Genomic DNA, 13,117 nt, shown 5'->3' with positions numbered 1-13,117 from the left:
TAATCAACCTTGGGAAAAGTTGGGCTAGACTTCACCAGGTCTGTGTAGAACATGGTGCCGGTAGATTTTGTTATCAAAATGAAATGAACTACACTTTAGCCCCAATAGCAGCAGGTCTGGTTTTAGAAGTTATCATGGCACTGAGAGTGCCCTTTTAGATCTACAGACCTTTATGCTCTCTAAGCTGGAAGAAAGCAGGTCGGGGCTGCTGATGCTGCTGGACTTATCGGCAGCTTTCGACCTGCTTGATCACAACATCCTTCTTGACAGAATGCAGTCGGTCGGGGGTCTCTCTGCAAATGCCATAGCTTGGTTAAAATCTTTTTTAGAGGGATGACAATCTCAGGTATACTGGAGGGATTGTTCCTCTGAACCACAGATACTGACTTGTGGAGTACCTCAAGGGGCATGTCTCTCCCCTTTATTGTTTAACATTTATATCCTCCCCCTCTGTTATGATTTAGAACTTTTTCAAATGTTCTTCTGCAACTATGCAGATGATTTTCAATTGGTCCTTGACATCACTGGCAATCATGATACCGACCAACACCTGGTGGACATGGTGTATCAACTAATAGAAAAGTGGATGTGTACCAACTGGCTCTGCATAAATGCATCAAAAACTGAGCTTATGCTTTTTGGACCCACCCAGAGACTAAATAAACTGGACCAGGCATACTCAGGCTTAAGGACTAATGGCAGTGACATAAAGGTTTTGCAGAAAGTTAAAACGCTAGGTACTTACATGGAGAGCAGCTTAGATTGTGATGCTCACGTTACAGCTATTTCTAGGAGCACCAACTACCATCTTAAAGTGCTCAGACAGGTTGCCCCACTTGTCTCTATCGAAAACGGCACTAAACTTGAAAGAGCTGTCATTTTACCTCGCGTGGATTACTGTAACGCACTTCTATGTGGGGCAAGTAAAGCTGATCTCCTTGAACTTCAGAAAGTACAAAACAAAGCCATCCGTATCATCTTTCAGATGAAAAATTCTGAACCGAATAAAACTACACTGGCTCCCTGTAGAGGCCCGCATTCAGTTTAAGCTACTTACCATTTGCCATAAATGTATTTATGGGTCTGCACCTAGCTACCTGAAAGACGTTATAAATATCTATCAACCCACAAGAAGACTCAGATCAGCTGAAGATCTTCTATTAGCCCACCACCGCGTGAAACGAGCCCGCGGGCTTGGCAAAGCGTTTCACATCCAAGGCGCCAAGGCCTGGAATGCCTTGCCAGCTACCTTGCGTAAAACCGGGGACCTGCTTGTGTTTCGGAAACTTCTGAAGACTCACCTCTTCTATTAATACCTTTCCATTACTGGTTGCCGCCAACTTTTCTGTCTCTCGGCGCCTGGATGCCTACAGGCTTTGGTGCGGCATAAGAAAAATAACATAACATAACATAACATAACAGGTTTGTGATCATAGAGCAGGAATAACCAGACAACTCAATACGGACAAAAGAGCACACTCTGTCTCATGTGAAACACCTCAGTGTAGTCCAGCTCAAGGCATCACTACCACCCCGAGCAAAGGACAGGTTGCGAGAGCCAAGCATTTTATCAATGCCAGCTTCAAGCTGCCCATTATTATCACTGATGTTATTATGGTATTTATTGAGCCCGAAACTAGTTCCAAGAAGCAGTGGAGCGCTTTACAAATCATAGGGTGGAGGACGCGGTGAGGGATGCAGAGATATAGGGAGCGGTCAGCTTACAACCGGGTAGGGGGAGGGTAGGCAAACCTTGGCAGCAGGGGGTCTATCTACAAGCAATCGGGGGATGAAACCGGGATGCAGATCACCCAGTGTTCGATTAGGTGAGTAGTGGAGAGTGTGTGGACCTGTGTGACAGGGAGGAGCCATTCCTTGAAGAGATGGCCTTGAGCTCCTTCCTGAAATGTAGAAGCGAGGGGGTGGGTCTGGTGTTGACAGTGAGGATATTCTAGATTCTTGGGGCGTAGGCAGAGAAGGTTTATCTTCTGGTTCTTTCCTTCTTACACCAGCGGAGTCCAAGTCTGCACATGGCCCTACTTCTGGTAGATCAGAGATGCTGAATGAGGTATTCCCAGAGATGCTGAGTGAGGTAGTCCCAGAGATGCTGAGTGAGGTAGTCCCCGAGATGCTGAGTGAGGTAGCCCCAGAGATGCTGAGTGAGGTAGTCCCAGAGCTGCTGAGTGAGGTAGCCCCAGAGATGCTGAGTAAGGTAGTCCCAGAGATGCTGAGTGAGGTAGCCCCAGAGATGCTGAGTGAGGTAGTCCCAGAGATGCTGAGTGAGATAGCCCCAGAGATGCTGAGTGAGGTAGTCCCAGAGATGCTGAGTGAGGTAGCCCCAGAGATGCTGAGTAAGGTAGTCCCAGAGATGCTGAGTGAGGTAGCCCCAGAGATGCTGAGTGAGGTAGTCCCAGAGATGCTGAGTGAGGTAGTCAGTGAGGTAGCTTGGGGACCTCAAGGCGACAGCCTTGTAGATGTTGCAACAGAATTCAAGATGATGGGTTGAGTTGGTGATCTGGAGGAATCCTTTTGGAGAAACTGGTGGTGGTTACCAAGATAGGATTAGAACCAGTTGAGGAAGATCTTGCTGATGACCGTGCAATGATGTAGAATGTTGATGGGTATTTGGTGGTCTATTATATCAAATGCTGCTGTCAAAGGGGACTGCCAGATGATCGGACCAGATGATCGGACCAGTTGAGCGGACCAGTTGAGCGTGATAGGAGGACTGTGATAGAGAGTGTGCAGGGCGGTGATGATCACTTAAGGATATTATCTTTCCTGCAAGTTGGGATTTCTTGTGCTGTGTGAGGGTCAGAGTGGTGAGCCAATTAGATCTTGCTTCATTGACTTGGTTTTTGAGTTGCCCGGGATGTTGAAGCCACTGAGGAAGATGTTGTTGACATGCACGAGAGACATGGTGGTGACCAAGTCTGTGAAGTCTTCAATGAAGGAGGTGTTGAGCTTGGGTGGTCCATCAATGAGCTGGCATGTGACTGTGTCCATTCGGACGAGTTGCAGGCAGCAGGAAAGGATTTTGAAAGAAAAGAGGCAATGGTGGCAAAGCCCAGTTGGGTTAATGGCCATGATGCCTTGTGATTCATGGCAAGACCTCTACCAATCTTGTTTGGATGGTGTTCTTGTAGAAATCTTTACCTACTTGGCATGGGTACATCTAGGATTTGGGGCAAGGTGCATGCCACCCAGGTCTCAGTAATGAATATAGTGTCTAAGGCGTGGTTGGTGATGAGGTAGCCAGTGTCTGCTGCGTGGTTGGTTGCTTAGCAGACATTGGCGAGCATTAGTATTTGTGTACCTTTGAATGCTGCAGTGCTGATGGGGTCTATGGTGATGTGGCAGGCGGTGTTGCGATGCGCTATACATGATGTCGCTGGTTTGCGATGAGTGGTTATGATGGGGATGGGCTATTTGGAGAGAGGGGTGAAGTACGTATTGGAGGGAACTTACTTAATGCTTGAGGAGCAGGGTTTCTGGTCCTGTGTCATAAACATTCATAATAGGGTTAAGTCTGAAACAATTGTAGCAATAATCTGCGAATGCAGCCGGAGAGAATTACAACACAAGCAAAAAGTAAACAGCAGCCTGTGGTAGTTGTAACTGAATACAGCATGCACGTGTTTCGTACCCACGTGCTTTTTCAAGGCTGGTGATGACAGCAATTCCTATAATGGCTACGTTTGGTCTTTTTAATTTACATGATCAAAATGTGACCTTTAAATGTCTATATGGTAAATTATATAATAAATGACTCATGTAACAAATGTAGCCAGGTTTAGGGTGCAGTGTCTCCTGCAATGGATTCCTAGGTATTTAGTGATCTGCACCCCCTGTTTATCAGAGAAGATCCCTGGTTCCCATCTTGCTTCGATTTTTGACATTTGACTGCTTTCTAGAAGCTTGTCGGCATAGGGGTCTGGGGGGTGTTAGCTGGACACCCTAGGCTGTAGTAGGCCAGTTCTCCCTGGCTTCTAAGGGCACCAGCCAGCCTTGACACTATGTCTTGCGCTTCTCTGTTTCTATCTCCAGGGAGACCAAGACGCCTTCATGGTGGCCGACCTGCGGGAGGTGGTGAAGAAGCACTACCAGTTCCAGAAGGCCCTGCCCAACGTGATGCCCTTCTACGCCGTCAAGTGCAATGCCAGGAAAGAGGTGATCGCCACTCTGGCCAAGCTCGGCACAGGGTTCGACTGCGCCAGCAAGGTAAGGTAGCACCACACGAGTGTGCATGGGTCCAGTGCAGTGAAATGTGGCGAAAGTCACGCCCGCCATGTGGCTTGTAGCAGAAACTGTCCACCCTCTTGGGGAACCCCTAACGTTCTCACTGACCATTATAAAGTCACAGTGAAAATGGAAAAGTCACTTTGGGCATATGTTAACAACACCTGTAACATAAACATAGAGAAAATACTGTTATTTCTAAATGAAGCTTAACGTAATTAACTAAAATATCACTTGCAACCAAACAAATCTTATTTTCTTATTGTAAGTATAATTTGCAGAGACTTATGAAAGCGTCAGAAGTTGAAAAACATAGGTTGGTGAAATAAATCCACAGGGATTGCTGAGGGACCGCAGCGCCTTCTTTAATTTCCCAGAGTATGCAAAATATGGGCAAAGTGGGTCCTCTTTTTTTATAGGGGCTCTGTGGATGAGGACGGACACACTATGGCTAACAAACACTGTCCACAGATAGCTACCCAGCTTTTACACAACTAGGCCGTGGAAAAAGTCCCGGAATACATCCTGTACCTTTATATTAATTAAATTCAAAAAGTGTACAGTAGGTCAGTCAAATACATATATCAATTTTACTGAGATACCATCATAAAAAAATTATTAATAAAAAGTAAAACAAGTAAACAATAGACATCAACATTTGTATCCAATCGTTACGCCTGCTTGTTGTTTCAGACATTTACTTTCATTATCGTATGTTGGATATTTGTGTTTCTAGTTCCGAACAGAGCACCAATGTGCCCAATCTCTTTTACGGGCTTGTTTGAAGCCGTCTTCAGGACACTCAAGATGTTTTGGCTATACGTTAATAACACGCATGTTCGTGTACACATAATCATATATTTGAAGAAATCTAAAATCAGACAAAATCAAGCATTAAAAACTGACCATTATTGCCCTATCTGTATTACCAAAAGACTCTTTTTCCTAACTGACCATTCATTTCTTACTGTTGTGTAAAGCAAAATATTTTAATGTCCTAACCAAAGTGACATTCAATTTTATTTACATGGTGTTCATTCACCTTCGAAAGACAATAAAAGTAATGTATTTTCCCTTTAGACATATTCAGTGGTTGAATGTTCAACAAAGGTTTGTGTGCATTCTCTCGTGGCGTCATTTTTCTAATTTAATACAAGTAAGGCAATTTACCTTTTTTGTAATCAGATGGAATATTTCTTTTTCCACTTTTCCTGTGCCCGGATTTTTCTATTTAGTGCTTCTACACATCGTTTGTCCCAGACCGTGAGTGAATTGGATACTTGCTCTTGTGTAAACAGTGATAAACAAATGATTGTCATTGCAATAATATCTCTTTGCCCCAGACGACGTATTGATTATTCTGTTTTTCTAACTCGGAACTGCCATCTCTATGCCATTTACAACTGTGACTATACCGATGTACCTTGTCAATGACGATTAGGGCAATCAAATTGAGTGTTCGTTTGGACAATGCAAGGAGTTTATCAATTAAGTGGCTCTGCATGTTTTTTGCTTTGGCCCGTGGTTGTTGTGCATACCTGACCTATGGTGTAAAACAATATTTTGGTTATTTATCTTTGGTATCTGTTTATTGCTGTGGGTTAGTGGTAGTGTAACATCTGAGGGATTGCTCCATGGTATGGTTCAAGCGCTTGGTTTGGCCATTCGTTTGCGGGTGGTAACTAGAAGACCACGCTTGTTCCATGCCTAGCAGCTTGCACAGGGAGGACCAAAAATGGGAGGTATATTGAGAACCATGATCAGATAATAGAAAGTGGTAGTCCATGCATACAGAAGATATCTTTAAGAAAGACTGAGGCCATCACCGGTGCTGAGGGAATGCGGGGTAATGCAGAAAAGCCATTGTGCTGAAAGAATCTATTGTGACCATAATAGGGAGGCAAATCCACTACAAAGTCAGTAGACAGATGCGTCCATGGACCTACGGGAACCATGGGCTGTGTGAGCTTTCCGATGAGTTTGTGTGTGTTATATTTGCTTCTGGAGCAAGTGGGACAGGGAAGCACATCATCCCTTATGTCCTTCTTCAAGCTAAGCCACCAAAAGGTGCGGTTTAGGAGATCCTGGGTAACGGCGAGTCCTCGATGTCCCCAGAAGGAATGTCATGAGTAAACAAAAGGACCTACTTCTGTAAAAGACTGGAGGGGACGATCAGTCTTCCTTTGAAGAAAAATAATGGATCCTTTTGGGTAACTTGTCCTTGATCCTTAAGTGGAAAGGATGTGAGTAAGGGTCTGTAGGCCGGCCTGAGTTGGTCAAAAAACGTATTCATCATGTAAACAATCTGTTTATTTAACAGGATCCTTTGGAATCAGGTGGTCTGTCTCTTCTGTATCCCTGCGTGATAATGAATTTGCAAGGATGTTGAGACTCCCAGGTAGGTAAGTGATGAAAAAAATCTTATTGAAAAAAGATTCTTGTGATCTGTGCAGACCTCAAACGGTTGTTCTGCTCCCAACAGTAGGTGTCTCCATTCTGTATAGGCAGCCCGTATGGCAAGTAGCTCCTTCTTTATCACAGGGTCATTTCTTTCATTAGCTGTTAGAGTCCTAGAGTAGAAGGCCACGGGATGTTCTTCATGGTCTTGGGCTAATTGTTTTAGAATGGCCCCAATAGCCGCTTGGGAGGCATATGTTTCCACAATGAATTGTCTAGACTGGTCCGGCTGAATCAATACAGGTGATGTACAGACGGCTACTCAGAGAGTATGAAAGGCTTGCTCTGCAGCCTGTCCTGCAGCCTGTCCCCAAATGAACTGAGTATCCTTTATTTAGAGGGCAGTGATTGGTAGAACGATATCAGAAAGGTTCTGGATAAAACAGCGATAGAAGTTGGCTACTCCCAAGAACCTCTGTATTTCTTTTACAGATTTTGGGGTAGGCCAATTAGAGATCACCAAAACCTTTCGTGAATCCATGTGAACCCCTTCCTTGGTTAGAAGAAACCCCAAGTAGGGGACCGAAGGTGCTTCGAAGAGACATTTCTCTGGCTTGACCATGAGTTGGTTGAGTTAGCCGGTCCCATAGCACAGCGAGTAGAGCGCTCCCTTTGACATCTGTACAGAGCCTGCTGACGGAAGTTCGAATCCCGGGAGGGCCAAACTCTGCTTTTCATCCTTTCGAGGTTGATAAATGAGCACCACACACTGTGGGTAATAATAAGCAGCGCTCTGTAGAGGAGGTCCCAGACATGGCCTGCACCCCTGCCCCCCATTTCGAGGTACCAGAAACGTACTCGCCAAGGTATGTGACGTATGAGGAGCAGATGAACCAACATAGAGCTGCACTTGGACTCTGCCCAGTGCACATCAGAAGAGCAATACCTGTTGGAGCACCCATAACCAGACAACCATGGGCTGCACGGTACCCTCTTAGACAACCGTACCAGCAGCTGACACAAAATGAAGAGTACCTACAGTCTGTCCACAAAGAGACCCAAAGAGCCTTAATGGACGGCCAGTGGTAATGACACGAGGGCCCGGACAGACTCACGGATGAACAAAAACGACAACCAAAGATAACACGCCACTGCGAGTAGCTATGAAAATAGATGTAATGGACACAGAGGAGGAGACGATGTTGAAACATAAGGAAACATTGCTGTGAAACAAAATGGAAATATCCAACCAGCTAACGCGTGTAAATAGGCTTGGAATGCAAGAAGCTAAGAAACCGATACTGCTTTCAATGCTTAGTAGAAGAATAGAGCGGCAAGCGCCAACCACATATCTACCTCAATAAAGCACACTATACAAGTGCGATTCCATTTTGTAAAACAGAAGTATGCCGAGGTGGCCAGAGGCCTACCAGGCCAGGATTCATATCCCAGCTAAAGCCAGAAGGAAGAGCGGAATCGAAACTTAGCAAAGAAGCAGCTCATGCCTGGGAATTCGAGGTCAACCTAAGGAAGAGAGTAGAGCGGCAACTCTGAGGAATCGAAACTTCAGAGCATACCAGCCTGCCCCGTGAAGGTCAAGATAAGGGGGCCCAGGCAGGTGGCGAGGCCAAAGGAGAATTAAATACATTAAAAGCTGGAAATTGAAGCAGATTCAAGGTGAACAGACACGTGACCAGCCAGGCGTGAAGAGTTACCAACGTCTGATGTCACCCAGAACCAAGGATGCCATAACTTCTCTAGATACGAGGCTACAGTTTTGAGGCCATCGTCAGCCAACTAATTGACACATAGCCCTAAAAGTACTGATTGATGGAAAGGAGGAAGGGTGAATCTCGGGGCACTAGGCACCTGGCGTGTCCATTCTGCATGCTGCTAATTAAAGTGGAGGTTTATGTCTAGGGGTGTAACTTACCCAATCACAAAGGACCACGTAATCTAGGGTCCTATAGCTTGTAGAGCCAATAAGACGTCGTAGTTGTAGTGACGTCCATCACAAATGATGTAGAGGGATGTGCGTAGACGCCCACCCGATAAGAGTTATCCAATCCGCATACTCTATTACCATATACAGATACAGCACCTATACTTAAGTTACCTTTTCCAACCAATTATATTGCATGACGCACGTGTAGAGTTAGACGTCAATGATGACGAGTTTTGACTATAACTATTGCTGTCTGAATGAAGAATTTGGGAGTTGAAGCGAGGCAGGCGATCGCGACACTGTTGATTAACATTTGTTTCTCCGTTTTTTGTACTTGTCATTAAACGGACTTCCCTTTGCCAAACTATTGAATTGTCCTTATTGAGTTGTGTTGGAGTAAGAAAATCCTGCACCCCAACCTCCTCAACGTGCAGCTATCTTGTCTTACAGGTACTCAAGGGTGAGCTCTGACCTATGGGCCCGTCAGAGGACGCTCCGCCCTCCTGTACACTTGGTAGCGTGAGGATGGTTCTGACCATCAACTATTGATTAATTAATACTAAGACACTCATATAACGACGGCATGAAGTAACTCTAGGCCTTCGGCAATATCACAAGTCCTTCGCCATTCGGCTGAGTAGACTTAGATGTTTCACATGGACAATGATAGTCTAACTCAAAAATCTGCAGTGGGTCAGAAGGAACCTGCCTTTCAAAGCATAACCCTTCTCATTCCCACGGGCAGCCAATCGGAGGAAAAGGCCGCAAGAGGCGGGAAAAGAGGGGCGGTGATCCCGAGGTTCCAGAGAGGAAAAGATGCGAGCGGTGAGTGAAACAATAAACTCATTACTTTGGCAAATGTCTTGTAGGCATTAGAACAAGTAAGGGAAAGGTAACGGAGAGTGGCGGAGAAAAATGAAAATAGTCAGAAGTAGAGAAGACTGTATATATATAAGGGGTTAATGACTCGAGTATAATAGAGAAAAAGTGGTTACCGGGATAGACACCCGAGAGAAAAATAGTGATTACCAGGAGGGCACCAGAGAGAAAAATAGCGGTTACTGGGAGGGCACCCGAGAGAAAAACAAGTGGTTACCGGGGGGACACCCGAGAGAAAACAAGAAGGATACCAGGAAGGACACCTGAGATAAAAAAGTAAGAGGATTCGGCCTTGTTCCTGCGCTTAATATAGCGGTCAGAAGAAACGTGAACTCAGAGCCCACATAATGGGGACGATTATACTACAGTGACGATTAAAGACGGCACTAAAGGGGTTCGTTTAAACTCCATGTCGGGGTATTGATTAGAAGGCATGTATATGTGTGTCCAGCTGGTGTCCGTCTATTCTGTCTAATGTCTGTCATGCGTGACCTGTTATATGTCAAATGTAAAGAACTGTATCATTGATTGTTTGAAATGAAGTTTGGGTTTTACACGATTCTGTAACTAAGAGGCAATCACCAATGGATTGATGTTCTTGAGTAAATTGATGATATAGAATTTTGGCGGGAAGGATTGGATTGGAGCTTGCGTATTTGGTGCTCGCTCATACTGTTGGACGTGTTGAAATTGCATAAAATATTGTTGGTAACGAAATTTGAGAATGGAGGCGATTACCCCACTTGCCCACCTATGTAAGTAGTTGCCCAAACATGCACCCAAGCTTAAAAAATACAGCACAGAGTGAGTTAAGGGTACCGCCCACAAGATGTTTATGCCGTGGCCACAAAATGGGTCCCTATCCAAAGCCGTCTTACAACATATGACGACTTAATACCTGCATGCTACATACACAGGTAAGAGAAACGCCTCTCTGTTCTAGAACTGTGGAAGATGTTCGAACAGACGAAGGAGGAAGAACCACCTGCAGACTGGATATTAAACGTATGCACGGAGGGGGGTGAGACGCCTACCGCACCACCAGCACCGCCTGAGCCAGAAGTCGAGGGAAGTAAGTCAGAGGGACTTTACCCGCTAAGGGAGCTCAAGGCAGCCACGGATATAGCAACCCTGCGTATGAGTCACCTACGTACAGTAGTGACGAAATCAAGGAGAAGGAGCAGAAAATTAATCTTACCTCCGCAGTCCCGAGGGACAAGGAGAGATGCGATGATGAAAGGAAGGACTAGGCACAGAGTTGTGCACCTCTCGTTAAGGAGAGAAAGGGAAAGAAATGGAAAGGAAGCAAAGGCAGAACTGATGAGATAGCATTCGCAAAAGACGAATGGATGGGAGGACAGATATTGTTGAAACTTGATGGAAAAGGAAGTGATGATGTGAGACTGAGAGTGAAGTCAGATGAGACACAAAGGAAGGAAAAGGAGAAGGATAAGGAAATAAGGGAGGAGAGAATGAAAAGAAAGGATAGGCTGAGGCGAGAACAACTATATTGCGAAGAGCAAGGAATACAGCTCAGTCGCACACAATACGCAGCCTATGAACAGTACAGGCAGAACATGCAAAGGTTGGAAGAAGAGCAAAGAGTATGTGAAAAGAGAATAAAGAGACGGGAAGATGAGGAAGTTAGAAGGGCAAAGGAATGTAGAAATTAAAGAAGAAGGGAAGAAGATAAGACTAGAGAAGAAGCGAGGAAGGGCAAGGAAGTTGATGAGGATATAGAACGCAAACGTAGACAGAGGGCACAGGATCTTGAATATTTGGAGCGGGAAGTTAAAAAAAAACAATCCTGTTGTAGAATGGGAAGACATTGAAGAATTCTTTCCTGCGTATGACTTAGTACCAGGCACGAGTGGGGCAAATATTGAAGATGACTTCGACACCAGAAGCATCGGGGAAACGATTGATAAAATATACGATGAAATGGGGCTGGAACAAATTTCCCAGGGGGTAAGGGAAGACGAGCGCTTGGAAAGCACTCAACTATATGACACCGAGGATGTCACCCAAAGTAGTGGGAGCAGGGGACTGTCCCTGGACAGGCTAGAAATTAGTAAGAATGAAGAAGGTGCAAGGAGTTGCGTGAACTGGGAACAATCAGCGTCCGACTCCGGTGGGGAGATGGAGGACAAGGCACACGAAGAAGGGAGACAGCGCGAAAAGTGGCTCCCAAGGGACCAAGGGGTACGATGGTCAGACGCTAGCGAGTCCGCACCTAGGGCATCAGTGTCTGCCGCGCAGCCTAGCCGACATGAGGGAACATCCCGTGGTCAGAGGGGGGTGCCAGCACCTGCCTATGTAGACAGATTGAGGACATTTCCAGGTAGAGGGTGATGCGGGAATGCTACTCCAGCGATAGACAGGAGAGCTATGGGGAAAGGGAAGGAAGACTGTGCATTCCAATTCCCGCTGCTAGAAAAGGGGGGAGCAAGACCACAATATATTCCATGGCCACACATGGATCGAGAGAACCTGAAAAACAAGCTTCCAATGCTGACTTCGGGAGCTGGGAAGTGGATACATGAGTTAGAAAAAATTGCAGGGGCTGTCACCTTAGCTATAGGCGACATTAAGGGACTTGTGATCGCCATACTTGGTGGAAGGGCAGACGATGTATGGAAACGAGCTGGGTACCATGGGGTAACCATAATTAACACTACCCATGACAGAGCGCCATTTAATAATTGTAGAGCAGCAATGTGGAAAGCGCTACGAATGCTGTACCCAGACACTTCCGATATGGGAGCTATAATGACTCGAAAAATAAGAGTCAGAGGATCCGTTGATTTATATCCAGAATTTTCAAGACGCATGGGTGCTCGAAACACATGAATCTTGGACGAAATCTATCCCTGTATTTTACCATAAATTGTGCCAAGGGTTGCTTGAACCGGTGCAAAAACAGCTCAAGAAATTGGTAGTAGTAGAAACTAAACCATGGGCCGAAATACAGTTGACAATCGCACATTACTGTAGATTGTTGCAAGAAAATAATCAAAAAAAGGAGGCAACTCGTAAGGGTGAGGAAGCAAAGCTGGTGCAAAGGAAACTCTCAAAGTATGCTCTCGAAGGAGCCATGTTGACAAGCCCAGGTGAACCCAGTGCACAACAAGCGACTAACCCATCGCAGAATAACCAGGGTAACCCGAGGGGAAGGGGATTTAGAGGAAGAGGATGGCGGAGTAATCAGGGAGGGTTTCAAAGTAATCCGGGAGGTTTTCAGAATAATCAAGGGGGCTTTCTAAACATGCAGATGGGCAGTCCAGATATGCCAAATGGACAGATGGCCCGACCACCGCCAGTGTGTTGGCTGTGTGGAATGACAGGACATGTGGCACACGCATGCAGAAGCCAAGGCGTGTGGCAAAATGGACAAGGAATGGGAACAGGCCTGCCTTCCCGCAACAGGGCAGTGCACAGAATCACACAGTGCAGCATGTACATGGGGACCTTGCCACAGGGGCAACCCCAACAGGCACCACTGCAAATATCTCAGGGAACAAACCCCAGAGGGGGAGTCAACCCTGGAAAATGGAGGAAATCCACAAGTATGCAGTGGACCGAATTTATACATGAAATAGGACAGCTCGCTGGGAACCCTGATGTGTTCTATCCTATCAGTGACACCAGACCCTAACA

At 45.7% G+C, this 13,117-nt stretch overlaps 1 protein-coding gene across 2 annotated transcripts in view; it reads left to right on the top strand.

Moving 5' to 3' along the window:
* The window catches only part of LOC138503006 (antizyme inhibitor 2-like), a 609,069-nt gene that overhangs the window by 123,404 nt on the left and 472,548 nt on the right, over positions 1–13,117 (top strand). For both annotated transcript variants that reach the window (XM_069622438.1, XM_069622437.1), the window contains exon 3: positions 4,048–4,221. In XM_069622438.1, coding sequence (XP_069478539.1) covers positions 4,048–4,221 — 174 coding nt within the window. The remainder of the gene's footprint in view (positions 1–4,047; positions 4,222–13,117) is intronic.

Source organism: Ambystoma mexicanum, chromosome 11 (assembly GCF_040938575.1).
Source record: "Ambystoma mexicanum isolate Mex_15411 chromosome 11, UKY_AmexF1_1, whole genome shotgun sequence".
Taxonomy (NCBI): Eukaryota; Metazoa; Chordata; class Amphibia; order Caudata; family Ambystomatidae; genus Ambystoma; species Ambystoma mexicanum.
The sequence above is the reverse complement of the archived record's forward strand: the minus strand, read 5'-3'. Positions and strand labels throughout refer to the sequence as shown.